Source organism: Schistocerca americana, chromosome 8, assembly GCF_021461395.2.
Source record: "Schistocerca americana isolate TAMUIC-IGC-003095 chromosome 8, iqSchAmer2.1, whole genome shotgun sequence".
Taxonomy (NCBI): Eukaryota; Metazoa; Arthropoda; class Insecta; order Orthoptera; family Acrididae; genus Schistocerca; species Schistocerca americana.
This window is the reverse complement of record NC_060126.1, coordinates 460268510-460281453: the sequence shown is the minus strand read 5'-3', so window position 1 is coordinate 460281453 and position 12944 is coordinate 460268510. Positions and strand designations below refer to the sequence as shown.

The window sequence follows — 12944 nt, the reverse complement described above, 5'->3', positions numbered from 1 at the left end:
GACCAGAAGCAAGATCGAAACTGAACTCTCTCTAATTACCTCCCAATCTAATTACAGATGACCAGTCTTACAACTGTTGTTGCATTTTTTCTATTCTTCTACTGATTACACATGGTAACTTCTCACATCTTGATGCAGCTATGGTTTGTAAGTGGATCAAATGTAGCTAGAAATTTTTATCCCACTGTAGTACTTATGTATCATTTATCATTGCAGAATGCTTTACCAAATCTGCCATAATTATTCTGTAATTCTGTTTTCAGTAGTGCAAGCTCAGAACATTGATTGTCTAATTGAGTGAACAGCTTGAATGTAAACAATTCAATGAAATTCCATCAGAGGAAATTTAACAGCACTTCTTGTTTCAGGCTATTGACAAGGACAAGAGTGGTGACATATCTGTTGAAGAATTCAAATTGTTCTTTCAGTGCTTGAACCTAGGACCAGAGGTAAGAAATTGATGGTGGCTGGTTGTGTTGAACACCACGGATATTCATGTATTGAGCAATAGTCTCTTTATTGTGATTCCTTATGTTTCCTCAAACTGAGAGTTATGGATGACATGCTTCACATATCCTCTGGAATTGATAATTCCAGTATAGTAAGAAACAGATTTATCAACCGCCTGGAAGACTGGGAAGATACAGTCAACTCTTTCTGTTCTTTTTCAAAATCTAATTATATTCTGTTTTTAGTCTGTATGTAAACTCATCCAGTAGGACATGAGAAATGTACATAATGAATATTTATTTAAGAATAAACCAGATTAAAGTAAGGAACAAGCTAGCATTTCAGGAATCATTTAACAAAAATTCTTTAGTAAACTGCAAAAGATGAGAAAAGTCAAACAGAACAAGGCAACTACTAAAGAGAAGACAAGAATTTCTAGTGAACAATAACAGGAGTTTTTTGAAAGACATTATGTAGAAATTATTTATTTTCATCATTGGACTTACCATACTTATAAAATGTTATATTGCAAAAGACTGCTTCAGCATGTGTCAAACTTTAAAAATCCACTCAATGTACATATGTCATTGTCGTACCAAGCCTTTTAACAGTGTCAACACCCTCAACACAAATCATGGTAAACCACTGTTCTTATACACAGTTTACAAGTTAATTGTGCATTTGGTGTCAGCTGCCACAATTAAGATGTAAACAGTGTACAACAACAGTGGCTGGGATTTGTGTTAAGGGAGCTGACATTCTTAAAAGGCTCAGATATGACAATGAAATAATATTCAGAATGGAGTGTAACAACATTGTGCAAGAGTCTGCAGCACATTACCAACAGACATCAGTCAGAAAATTGAAAATCCCTAAATATTCAAAACTAAAGTAAAAGAATACATTATTGGCCAACCCTACAATATCTTATCAGAAAATCTGGATTCTAGTAGTTAACTTAACCATACAATTCATAAAGAAGTGAAGATTTTAAAAGAATATAAATATATCTTGACTTTTCCAATATGTAGACAGCTGATAGTGGTCTGTATAGTGTTACATAAATGCTCTGAATATTTAGGTGATAACAGCTGCTGAGTAGTAGGAGAAGAAGAGCCTTGGCTTTTTTTCAAAGTAGCTGCTTTTTTCCAAAGTAGGTGTTTTTTTGCCAATATATATAACTGTACATGGAAGCAATTCCCTTAATTATTAGTGTGGTAGATGAGCACTATCATAATTTGTTGCTAGCCTCCTTTACAGAAGTATTCTGCTGCACCTGTTTCTGCTTATTAACCCTTTCACTGCTGTGGGTGTGTATACATATCCTGTTACTCCCTTCCCCAGGTGTTAAGGATGTGTATCTGCATGCCTCGTGGGTTTTCCTACAGTGTTATGAACATCTGAATGCATCCTCATTGCTGACCTGTCACAACTGCAGCAAGTTACTTCCATATCTGAATGAAAAAGTTTTGAGTATTTAAGTATTTATCATACAATATACACGTATCATTGTGTTCTAACATTTGCATAAAAAAAAAAAACCTCATTTCAACACCTTGAGTTTTTTATAAGATATGATGATTTTTACGATCACATGATTCTTGGTGTGCAAGGATGTGAGTAGATGCATTGCACCTGACCACCCCTCAGATATAAAACCCCATAACTCGAGAGCAAAATGAGATATCCTTCTGCTGTCAGTTTTAAATAAAATTTAAATATCTTATCTATATTAGATTTGCTGCAATATACTAACTAAAATCAACCATACACAAAGTTTGTGCCATGTATTTTTCCTCTGTGAGATCTTTAAAATTTTGTGCAATATTTTATGTAATTTGATGCAGCACAATAAGTATGATCAATAATGAAAAGAAATTCAGTTAAAGAAATTCAGTTCTTTATCAATTGAAGCCCCCCCCCCATGAACCATTGACCTTGCGGTTGGTGGGGAGGATTGCGTGCCTCAATGGTACAGGTAGCTGTACCGTAGGTGCAACCACAACAGAGGGGTATCTGTTGAGAGGCCAGACAAACGTGTGGTTCCTGAAGAGGGGCAGCAGCCTTTTCAGTAGTTGTTGCCGGGGCAACAGTCTGAATGATTGACTGATCTGGCCTTGTAACACTAACCACAACGGCCTTGCTGTGCTGGTACTGTGAACGGCTGAAAGCAAGGGGAAACTACAGCGGTAATTTTACTCGAGGGCATGCAGCTTTACTGTATGGTTAAATGATGATGGCGTCCTCTTTAGTAAAATATTCCGGAGGTAAAATAGTCCCCCATTTGGATCTTCGGGCGGGGACTGCTCAGGAGGACGTTGTTATCAGGAGAAAGAAAACTGGCGTTCTACGGGTCGGAGCGTGGAATGCCTGATCCCTTAATCGGGCAGGATAGTTAGAAAATTTAAAAAGGGAAATGGACAGGTTAAAGTTAGATATAGTGGGAATTAATGAAGTTCGGTGGAAGGGTGAACAAGACTTCTGGTCTGGTGGATACAGAGTTATAAATACAAAATCAAATAGGGGTAATGCAGGAGTAGGTTTAATGATGAATAAAAAAAGTAGGAATGCGGGTAAGCTACTACAAACAGCATAGTGAATACATTATTGTGGCCAAGATTGATATGAAGCCCATGCCTACCACAGTAGTACGAGTTTATATGCCAACTAGCTCCACAGATGAAGAAGAGATTGATGAAATGTATGATGAGATAAAAGAAATTATTCAGATAGTGAAGGGAGATGAAAATTTAATAGTCATGGGTGACTGGAATTCGCTAGTAAGAAAAGGAAGAGGAGGAAGTGTAGTAGGTGAATACGGAATGGGGTTAAGGAATGAAAGAGGAAGCCACCTGGTAGAATTTTGCACAGAGCATAACTTAATCATAGCTAACACTTGGTTCAAGAATCATAAAAGAAGGTTGTATGCATGGAAGAAGCCTGGAGATTTCCAGGGGCAGATGTGGACTCTGACCACAATCTATTGGTTATGAACTGTAGATTAAAACTGAAGAAACTGCACAAAAGTGGGAATTTAAGAAGATGGGACCAAGATAAATTGAAAGAACCAAAAGTTGTAGAGAGTTTCAGGGAGAGCATTAGGGAACGATTGACAAGAATGGGGGAAAGAAATATGGTAGAAGAAGAATGGGTTGCTTTAAGAGATGAAATAGTGAAAGCAGCAGAGGATCAAGTAGGTAAAAAGACGAGGGCTAATAGAAATCCTTGGGTAACAGAAGAGATATTCAATTTAATAGATGAAAGGAGAAAATACAAAAATGCAGTAAATGAAGCAGGCAAAAAGGAATACAAATGTCTCAAAAATGAGATCGACAGGAAGTGCAAAATGGCTAAGCAGGATTGGCTAGAGGACAAATGTAAGGATGTAGAGGCTTATCTCACTAGGGGTAAGATAGATACTGCCTACAGGAAAATTAAAGAGACCTTTGGAGGAAAAAGAACCACTTGCATGAATATCAAGAGCTCAGATGAAAACCCAGTTCTAAGCAAAAAAGGAAAAGCAGAAAGGTGGAAATAGTATATAGAGGGTCTATACAAGGCGATGTTCTTGAGGACAATATTATGGAAATGGAAGAGGAGGTAGAAGAAGATGAAATGGGAGATATGATACTGCGTGAAGAGTTTGACAGAGCACTGAAAGACCTAAGTCAAAACAAGGCCCCGGGACTAGACAACATTCCATTAGAACTACTGATAGCCTTGGGAGAGCCAGCCCTGACAAAACTCTACCATCTGGTGAGCAAGATGTATGAGACAGGTGAAATAACCTCATCTTCAAGAAGAATATAATAATTGCAATCCCAAAGAAAGCAAGTGTTGACAACTGTGAAAACTACCGAACTATCAGTTTCATAAGTCATGGCTGCAAAATACTAACATGAATTCTTTACAGATGAATGGAAAAACTGGTAGAAGCCAACCTCGGGTAAGATCAGTTTGGATTGCATAGAAATGTTGGAACACGTAAGGCAATACTGACCCTACGACTTATCTTAGAGAATAGATTAAGGAAAGGCAAACCTACGTTTCTAGCATTTGTAGACTTAGAGAAAGCTTTTGACAATGTTGATTGGAATACTCTCTTTCAAATTCTAAAGGTGGCAGGGGTAACATACAGGGAGCAAAAGGCTATTTACAATTTGTACAGAAACCAGATGGCAGTTATAAAAGTCGAGGGGCAGGAAAGGGAGGCAGTCATTGGGAAGGGAGTAAGACAGGGTTGTAGCCTCTCCCCGATGTTATTCAATCTGTATATTGAGCAAGCAGTAAAGGAAACAAAAGAAAAATTTGGAGTAGGAATTAAAATCCGTGGAGAAGAAATAAAAACTTTCACCATTGACATTGTAATTCTGTCACAGACAGTAAAGGACCTGGAAGAGCAGCTGAACAGAATGGACAGTGTCCTGAAAGGAGGATATAAGATGAACATAAAAAAAAGCAAAACGAGGATAATGGAATGTAGTCATATTAAATCGGGTGATGCTGTGGGAATTAGATTAGGAAATGAGATGCTTAAAGTAGTAAATGAGTTTAGCTATTTGGGGAGCAAAATAACTGATGATGGTTGAAGTAGAGAGGATATAAAATGTAGACTGGCAATGGCAAGGAAAGAGTTTCTGAAGAAGAGAAATTTGTTAACATCGAGTATAGATTTAAGTGTCAGGAAGACATTTCTGAAAGTATTTGTGTGGAGTGTAGCCATGTATGGAAGTGAAACATGGATGATAAGTGGTTTGGACAAGAAGAGAATAGAAGCTTTCGAAATGTAGTGCTACAAAAGAATACTGAAGATTAGATGGGTAGATCACATAACTAATGAGGAGGTATTGAATAGAATTGGGGAGAAGAGAAATTTGTGGCACAACTTGACTAGAAGAAGGGATCAGTTGGTAGGACATATTCTGAGGCATCAAGGGATCACCAATTTAGTATTGGAGGGCAGCGGGGAGGGTAAAAATCGTAGAGGGAGACCAAGAGATGAATACACTGAACAGATTCAGAAGGATGTAGGTTGCAGTAGGTACAGGGAGATGAAGAAGCTTGCACAGGATAGAGTAGCACAGAGAGGTGCATCAAACCAGTCTCTGGACTGATGACCGCAACAACAACATCACTTGAATATAACCAGATTGTAAGATGAGCCAGAATCGCATTTTTTCATGTAATAGTTTTTGAAAAATGAGATGATGAGTATTTTGTACTGGCCAGAATGCCATCTCTCAGCACAGGAACTGGCATTTGGCGAGCAGTACAGCCATCACAAAAGACGCCTCAGCACAGAATGCAAAGAGGATGTCTGAAGCAGTGAGAGGGTTAATGCATTAACATGACTCATTCCACATCCCTGATTGCTTCTGTTCTCCATGATGTGATGTGTGGGACGTGATGTATGTATGTATGTATGTATGGATGGATGGATGGATGAGTGAATGAATGAACTGCAACAAATATTTATTTGTGGACTGGAAATTGGAACGGCTGAGGTATTATTGAATATTGCATTAAATGAAATTATCTACAATATACCATGAAAGTATTTTGATATTTCAGGTAACTATTGTACATACATAGTATATGAGGTAGAAAAAGCAAAAAAAATACTATTTGCACTAAGCGTGTTATCAAGTAATGTTGATTTGTTCCACCTTTCTGTGTTTCACATTTCTTCTATATCCATGCCATATAGAAACTCGACCCCCCCGCCCCCAGCCCTCTCCCACCTGTCATTACACACTCCTAAATTGTAAGCTACTAGCTCCTCTGAACTGTGCAAGTGGAAACTGATCCTCCAGCACACTTGGCCTAAGACTGTGTTAAGTCACTTCCTCAGTCACCCATTTACCTCTCCTTTACCACTTTGTCACTATCTTTGTACTCACTTTTTTCTCATTTCTTATCAGTTTTGGAATCATTGCCGACATTTTCAGCAGTTGCTGAGAGCCTTGAATCTTTCCATCTGAAAATACTTCGCTATCCATGGTTTTACCTCAGCACCTCCCCTTCTTCTTGCTTCCCCAATCCTCAGTCACTTCCTTTCACTGCCCCCTCCCTATCCCCACAACACGCATCTGTTCAGCAACCACTCCTAGACAATCAGTGTTGTTCCATGCAAGGACACACACACACACACACACACACACACACACACACACACGGAGAGAAAAAGAGAGAGAGAGAGAGAGAGAGAGAGAGAGAGAGAGAGAGAGAGAGAGAGAGAGAGAGAGAGAGAAGCTTTGAAGACCTTACAGAAGAAAATATTTGTTGTTTTGTTTCAGAAAGCAATTGAGAGCTTCACTGCTATTGATCTGAACCATGATGGACATCTTAGTGATGAGGAATTTATTAGGCTTGGAAGAGAGTATTTTATCACAGAAGATGAGTCAAAGCCAAGTAAATACTTCTGGGGTCCTCTCATCAAGCCTTAATATGCTGAAATATCTGGCAAGAACTGATAATGATGGTTGTAATAACTTTAATAATGCAAACCTGAACATTCGACAAGCTTGTCATTGACGAATGTACTTTTGTCATGCTGAGTTTTTATTCAGCTAATAATAGAGAGAAGTTACTGTTGCCTTGTGACAACAAATATGACACCAGAAAATTACTACATTCTAGAGGCAGAGTAAAGTGAAGAGACTGTGATCTTCACACTGTGGGATATATGTTAAAATATAGGATAATGTTTTATAGTGTAATGAACTACAGAGTAACTAACTTTTAGTTGTTTAATTTCAAGACGCTGTTCAGCAATGAATTCAGAAGGATATTACATTCTCCAAATTTAGGGATAAGAAAATTACACAACATTTTTTTCTGAAAACGTAATTGGATCATCAGAGACTAAGGAATAAAAACTGTTCAGAGCATCAATTACATCTTATTCAGAAAATTTGTTGAAATAGTGTGACTGCCATTATAAATTTTCTGTCATTACCAAAGTAAAAGTCTCAACCAGATCCGTATATATCAAATGTATTTTCTGATATAATCTATAAAATTATGTTTGATAAAGAAATTGTGTTAATCAGGATATTCTAACTGCATAATTCACATGCAATATATTAATGATATGGACAATACTAAGTGATGTTACAAATTTTATTTTAATGTGAAGGTGGTGCAGGACTTCTAATAATAGTGTGTAATTATTATGATAGTGGACAATTTTGGATGGGCTGAAATTATGATTGAAGGAATAGACCTTAAAGATAAAGTGATGAATGATGAACAGGCACATTAAAAAGGAAGTGAGTAATGCAGAGCAGTGTAAATTTCATAAACCAGCAATATTCACATATTTGTAATGTCTGTCTCTCATTTGAAAAGAGGAATGATTCATCTTCTCAGTCATTATTAAGTACATACATTAATGTGTGTTTGAAGACAGGTGAGGCATTTTTGGGTTACTGGATGATTGGCTGTGGTGAATTAAGGTATGTTATACCTTAATATTTAATGAGCTGTATTCACTGCCATTTGCATTTAAGTGCAAAGTGATCATTTATGTCAAAGTGGACACCATCTCTAATATTTGGTAAAGAGATTGTCCTGCACTCACAGCTTAACTCTTTTAGTTTGATCTGTTAGGGTGGGCAGTCATTTCCCATCTAAGGCTTTTAGACACTTTATGTGTGTAATACTTTTTGAGTGAATCATCACCTTGTATTGCAGTAATTAAAAAGAGATATTTACACAGAAGCTGAAGCTGTTGATAAGCAAAACCAACATTTTATATTCAGTTTTAAATATTTTATGTCTTGAGTAAAATACAGTAAGCAACATATTACGTGGAAAAAAAATCTGTCTTCCAGTATATTGGGTGTATTTCCTATTTTTATATATTTTGTAATTTCATGTTTTGTAAGACATAGAGATAATGGATGGTCTGTAAGTGACAAAGAGACTAAATAAAGTATATAGTCCATGTTTTATTTCAGTGCTCATGGAGAACAATTTCTTATTTTTGTTATTGTTATTGTTAATATATGACTTCACTCAAATCATTTGGATGACATTTTTCATGAATATTAACGTAAAAATTAACTAGTGCTGAAACTCACCAACTAAATCATAAAACCCTACATACTGGTAGCGACCTGTTCAGTGGTGAAATATGTTTTCTCCTGAATGTTTTGGCTTACTAGCTTTTGTCACTGCTTATGTGTTGTGCAGAACTCATCAAAATAATAATTTTTCCCTTTCTTACAAGCTACTCCTATGTTGCTAATAAAAAATCACCAATTATTCTTGTGCACTTTATTGGGAATAATATTGCTAAGTTTGTACAACCATTTTAAGCAAGAAGGAAGTTCAAAATAGTACTTAAGTCTAGAAATACACTCAAGTGTTTCTCATGAATCTTTGTTGAAAATATGGCTCATTGAAAACAATGATGTCTTGGTGTATGATTGGGTTCTTTTGAGTTTGGCAGTTTGGACACTGCATAATTAAATTTGTTCATCAGCACTTTTATTTTATTCACCTCACATTTCAGTAAAATGTCATAAATTCGGTTTCCATTCTGATACAATACTTTTGTTTGAGTATAATAATTTCATATCAATTCATGAAAGCCACTTCACAACAGCTCAGGCCATAACTCACTAACAACTTGTTATGCAAATCAACAGGTAGAAAGACATAGAAGGCACAGTTCAACGATTTTATAATACATAAATCTTTTACATCCAAGGAATACTTCTTTTATAAATTTTTCAGAATAAATTACACTGCTGGCCACCGTAAATGCAACACCCTGAAGGAAGCATCCGAATCAAGTGAAATTTAGACCATGAGTTTGCAGCGATGAGATATGCAACTGACTAGAATTTCAGCGCAGACGCACATCACGCGCGCCTGTGGCGCCACCTCATAGCGCCATTTAAGGCTTGGCGATTTCGATGAGTGTACGTTTGGCACGTGTGTTTACCTTGTGGTTGTTTCACAAGACGATCAGTTATGCCTCGTAGACAACAGCGAACATCTTTTGATCAAGTATTCGAGTTTGACAGAGGAAGGATAGTGGCTTACCGAGATTGTGGATTATCATACAGAGAAATCGCTAGCCGTGTTGGACTAAACCAAGCAACTGTAATGCGGATATGTGACCGTTGGATGCAGGAGGGTACGACGGACCGACGTGGTCGATCGCATTCACCTCGGTGCACCACTGCACGTGCTGATAGGCAAATTGTGCGCATGGCAGTGACGGATCGCTCAGTGACATCCCGAACCATAGCACAGCACATTGCGTCTGTAACGCATCATCCAGTGTCTGCGCGTACCAATCGACGCCGTTTACAGCAGAGTGGTCTGTCCGCAAGACGTCCATTGCTTCATCTACCATTGACGCAGAACCACAGACGTCTCTGTCGCCAATGGTGTGATGACAGACGGATGTGGACGGCAGAATGGAATGACGTTGTCTTTACTGATGAGGCACGCTTCTGTCTGCAGCACCACGATGGTCGGATTCGAGTGTGGAGACACCGTGGAGAGAGGATGCTGGACAGCTGCATTGTGCACCACCACACTGGTCTTGCACCGGGTATTATGGTATGGGGCGGTATTGGATATTACTCTCGCACGCCTCTAGTATGCATTGCCGGTACTTTAAATAGCCGGCGCTACATATCCGAGGTGCTGGAGCCAGTTGTCCTTCCTTACCTTCAGGGCTCGGCCACAGCCATATTTCAACAGGATAATGCGCGACCACACGTGGCACGCATTGTCCAAAGGTTCTTCGTCAATAACCAGATTGAATTGCTTCCCTGGCCGGCTCGCTCTCCGGATCTTTCGCCGATAGAAAACATGTGGTCCATGATTGCTCAACGAGTGACCCAGATTAATCCCCAGCTGCCACACCAGTTGATCTTTGGTAACGTGTGGAAGCTGCTTGGGCTGCTGTACCCCAGGAACACTTCCAATGTCTCTTTGACTCAATGCCGAGACGTGTGGCAGCGGTGATCTCCAACAATGGCAGCTACTCTGGCTACTGATTCTGGCAGGAACCACATGTCACAGACGTCTGTAAACGTAATCATTTGATACTTGGTCAACATGTTATCTACAAAATAAATTTTGTTGTGCTACCTCTTGTCTTTCTTGGTGTTGCATTTACGGTGGCCAGCAGTGTATTATACAAATAGTAATAATGACAGTAATTTTTAAAATATAATTACAATTTCAAATTAAGCTGGAAATTAATCTTCTGTTAATTTTATATATTATTTCTGTTTATGAAACAATATAAGTGTGGATTATGTTATCAGATTTATGATTTTGATTTCATTGATTGTGTTTTGAATTTAATGTGAATATCATAGTCTACAATACATGAGAGAGATAGTAGCACTGACCAGTTCCATTACACCTTATGACTGAAAGAAAATGCTTAATAACATACACCCTGATTTACACAGCCAGAAACTTGACCTGGGGAGAGGAACTGTACAGAGTTAGCAAGCCCTATCTTCTTCTTGTGGTGCAGCCACTACTTGTATGCTTTGTGTTTCATATGAAGCATTTACACTCTCTGTGGGAAGTGTTATATATGAGTCATAGGTAGAACCTGTGATTGACAAGGAACTCTTGCATCATTCCAGTAGAAACAATCATAACACTAGCCAGGAAAGTAGAACATGCTGGTCAACAACATCTGCTACTGTGTTTCTATAGATTGCTTGGTTGGATCACTAAGAGTGGCAGTGAATAGACACAAACACAAAGGCCCTGAAGTTATCTGAGTTTTACTGATTCATAAGTAGGGATCCTGATATACAGGAAACAGTTTACAAGACAGTATTAGAACAAGTGCACATGTAAAATGGAGTCTCACATAATTTTACAGCTATTTTCTGCGCCCTCTATGACAAAAGTACTGTGCTAAGTCACTAGCTTTCTTTAATTATAACTATTATTGACAATTAAACAATTGTTAATTGCAGTTAACTACATAGATGGTAATTAATACATAGTACAATCTGATCGACACTCCAAGGAAATAGTTTTCCATTAAGACCACATTCTTTGAACTATACACTTTTACATCAGAATAGTTGTAACATTTCTATCTGTTGTGTTGGCTGAAGAGCCAACACCGTGTTACTAGAGGAGGCCGAAATGCACGCGTTTTAGCTCACGCAGGCTGGCGTGAGGAGGGAAGAACTATACTGACGTGAGGTCTGGAACATGACAAGGAATTAGAATTCAGAAATCGGACTTAATTAGTTTGATACTTAACTTTAATCCACTAATGATGAACATCACTCTTGACGGTACATGATTCACAATATTATCTGTTCAGAATTCATTCTAATTACTGAATATGGCGCCTTGCTAGGTCGTAGCAAATGACGTAGCTGAAGGCTATGTTAAACTATTGTCTCTGCAAATGAGAGCGTATGTGGGCAGTGAACCATCGCTAGCAAAGTTGGCTGTACAACTGGGGCGAGTGCTAGGGAGTCTCTCTAGAGTAGACCTGCCGTATGGCGGCGCTCGGTCTGCAGTCACTGACAGTGGCGACACACGGGTCCGACGTATACTAACAGACTGCGGCCGATTTAAAGGCTACCACCTAGCAAGTGTGGTGTCTGGCGGTGACACCACACTATCTTTCCCCATTCTCATGCATTTATTCCAATAGCTAATTTCTTTAAACAAACTTCTGTCAAGATCAACTGTTTTCCCATCCAAGAAGCAAAATAGATATATCTCAATTTTACAATGACTCAACTAAATTTGTTTCCAAACCAGCTTCAAATATGTAGAGGTCTAGGACCACATAGCCCAACAATCTCTGAGTTATTAATATTCTCATGCGAGGATCACATCTGTGCTTCAGATTACATCAAAACACCATCTGTGCTCAGCAGAATTCCCAGTACACTCATAGTTGAGAATTACTCTACACTCTTGTTAATCCAGCCATTCCTTGCACATATGGATGCCATTTCATTGGAAGTGCTGAATTATTGAGTGTCTGTAATTTAGCTCAGACACCTTCGGGGAATACTTTATTACACCCAAAGGTACATTGCTTTTCACATAAAACTTAAGTCATGAGTGTGTACATCTACGGTAGTATTAATCACTATGGAACATGTCCTGAACTTATAGTTGTCAGAATGATGATAGATGATGGCAGCATTCTTTATCACACAAATGCTTTAAAAACATTACTTTGGTACTGCATGTATGTGGTTATTGCATTATATACTCCAGAGAGATGCCTGCAGCTTCAGCACTAGCAGTGTGAGAAATCGTCACACTCTCTCCTCCCCTTTCTTCTTATTCTTTATTCTGATCATTACTTTTGTGCAAACTTTTGATTGTTTTTCATGTGTTAAAAGTTTTAACTATCTCACAGTTTACTTTGTCTGGCCATTTAGCAGCACGTTCTTCATTAATTTCTCCTTCTGGAAACTTGCAGAACATGTCAATCCACAAAGTGTCAGCAATCAATGATTTCA

General features: G+C 38.3%; 1 protein-coding gene across 1 annotated transcript in view; it reads left to right on the top strand.

Annotated features, from left to right (window-relative positions):
- Positions 1-8290, top strand: part of LOC124545245 (sarcoplasmic calcium-binding protein) — a 189741-nt gene extending 181451 nt beyond the window's left edge. The window contains exons 5-6 of the mRNA XM_047124118.1: positions 369-449; positions 6747-8290. Coding sequence (XP_046980074.1) covers positions 369-449; positions 6747-6896 — 231 coding nt within the window. The 3' untranslated portion in view covers positions 6897-8290. The remainder of the gene's footprint in view (positions 1-368; positions 450-6746) is intronic.
- Positions 8291-12944: the final 4654 nt, after the last annotated feature.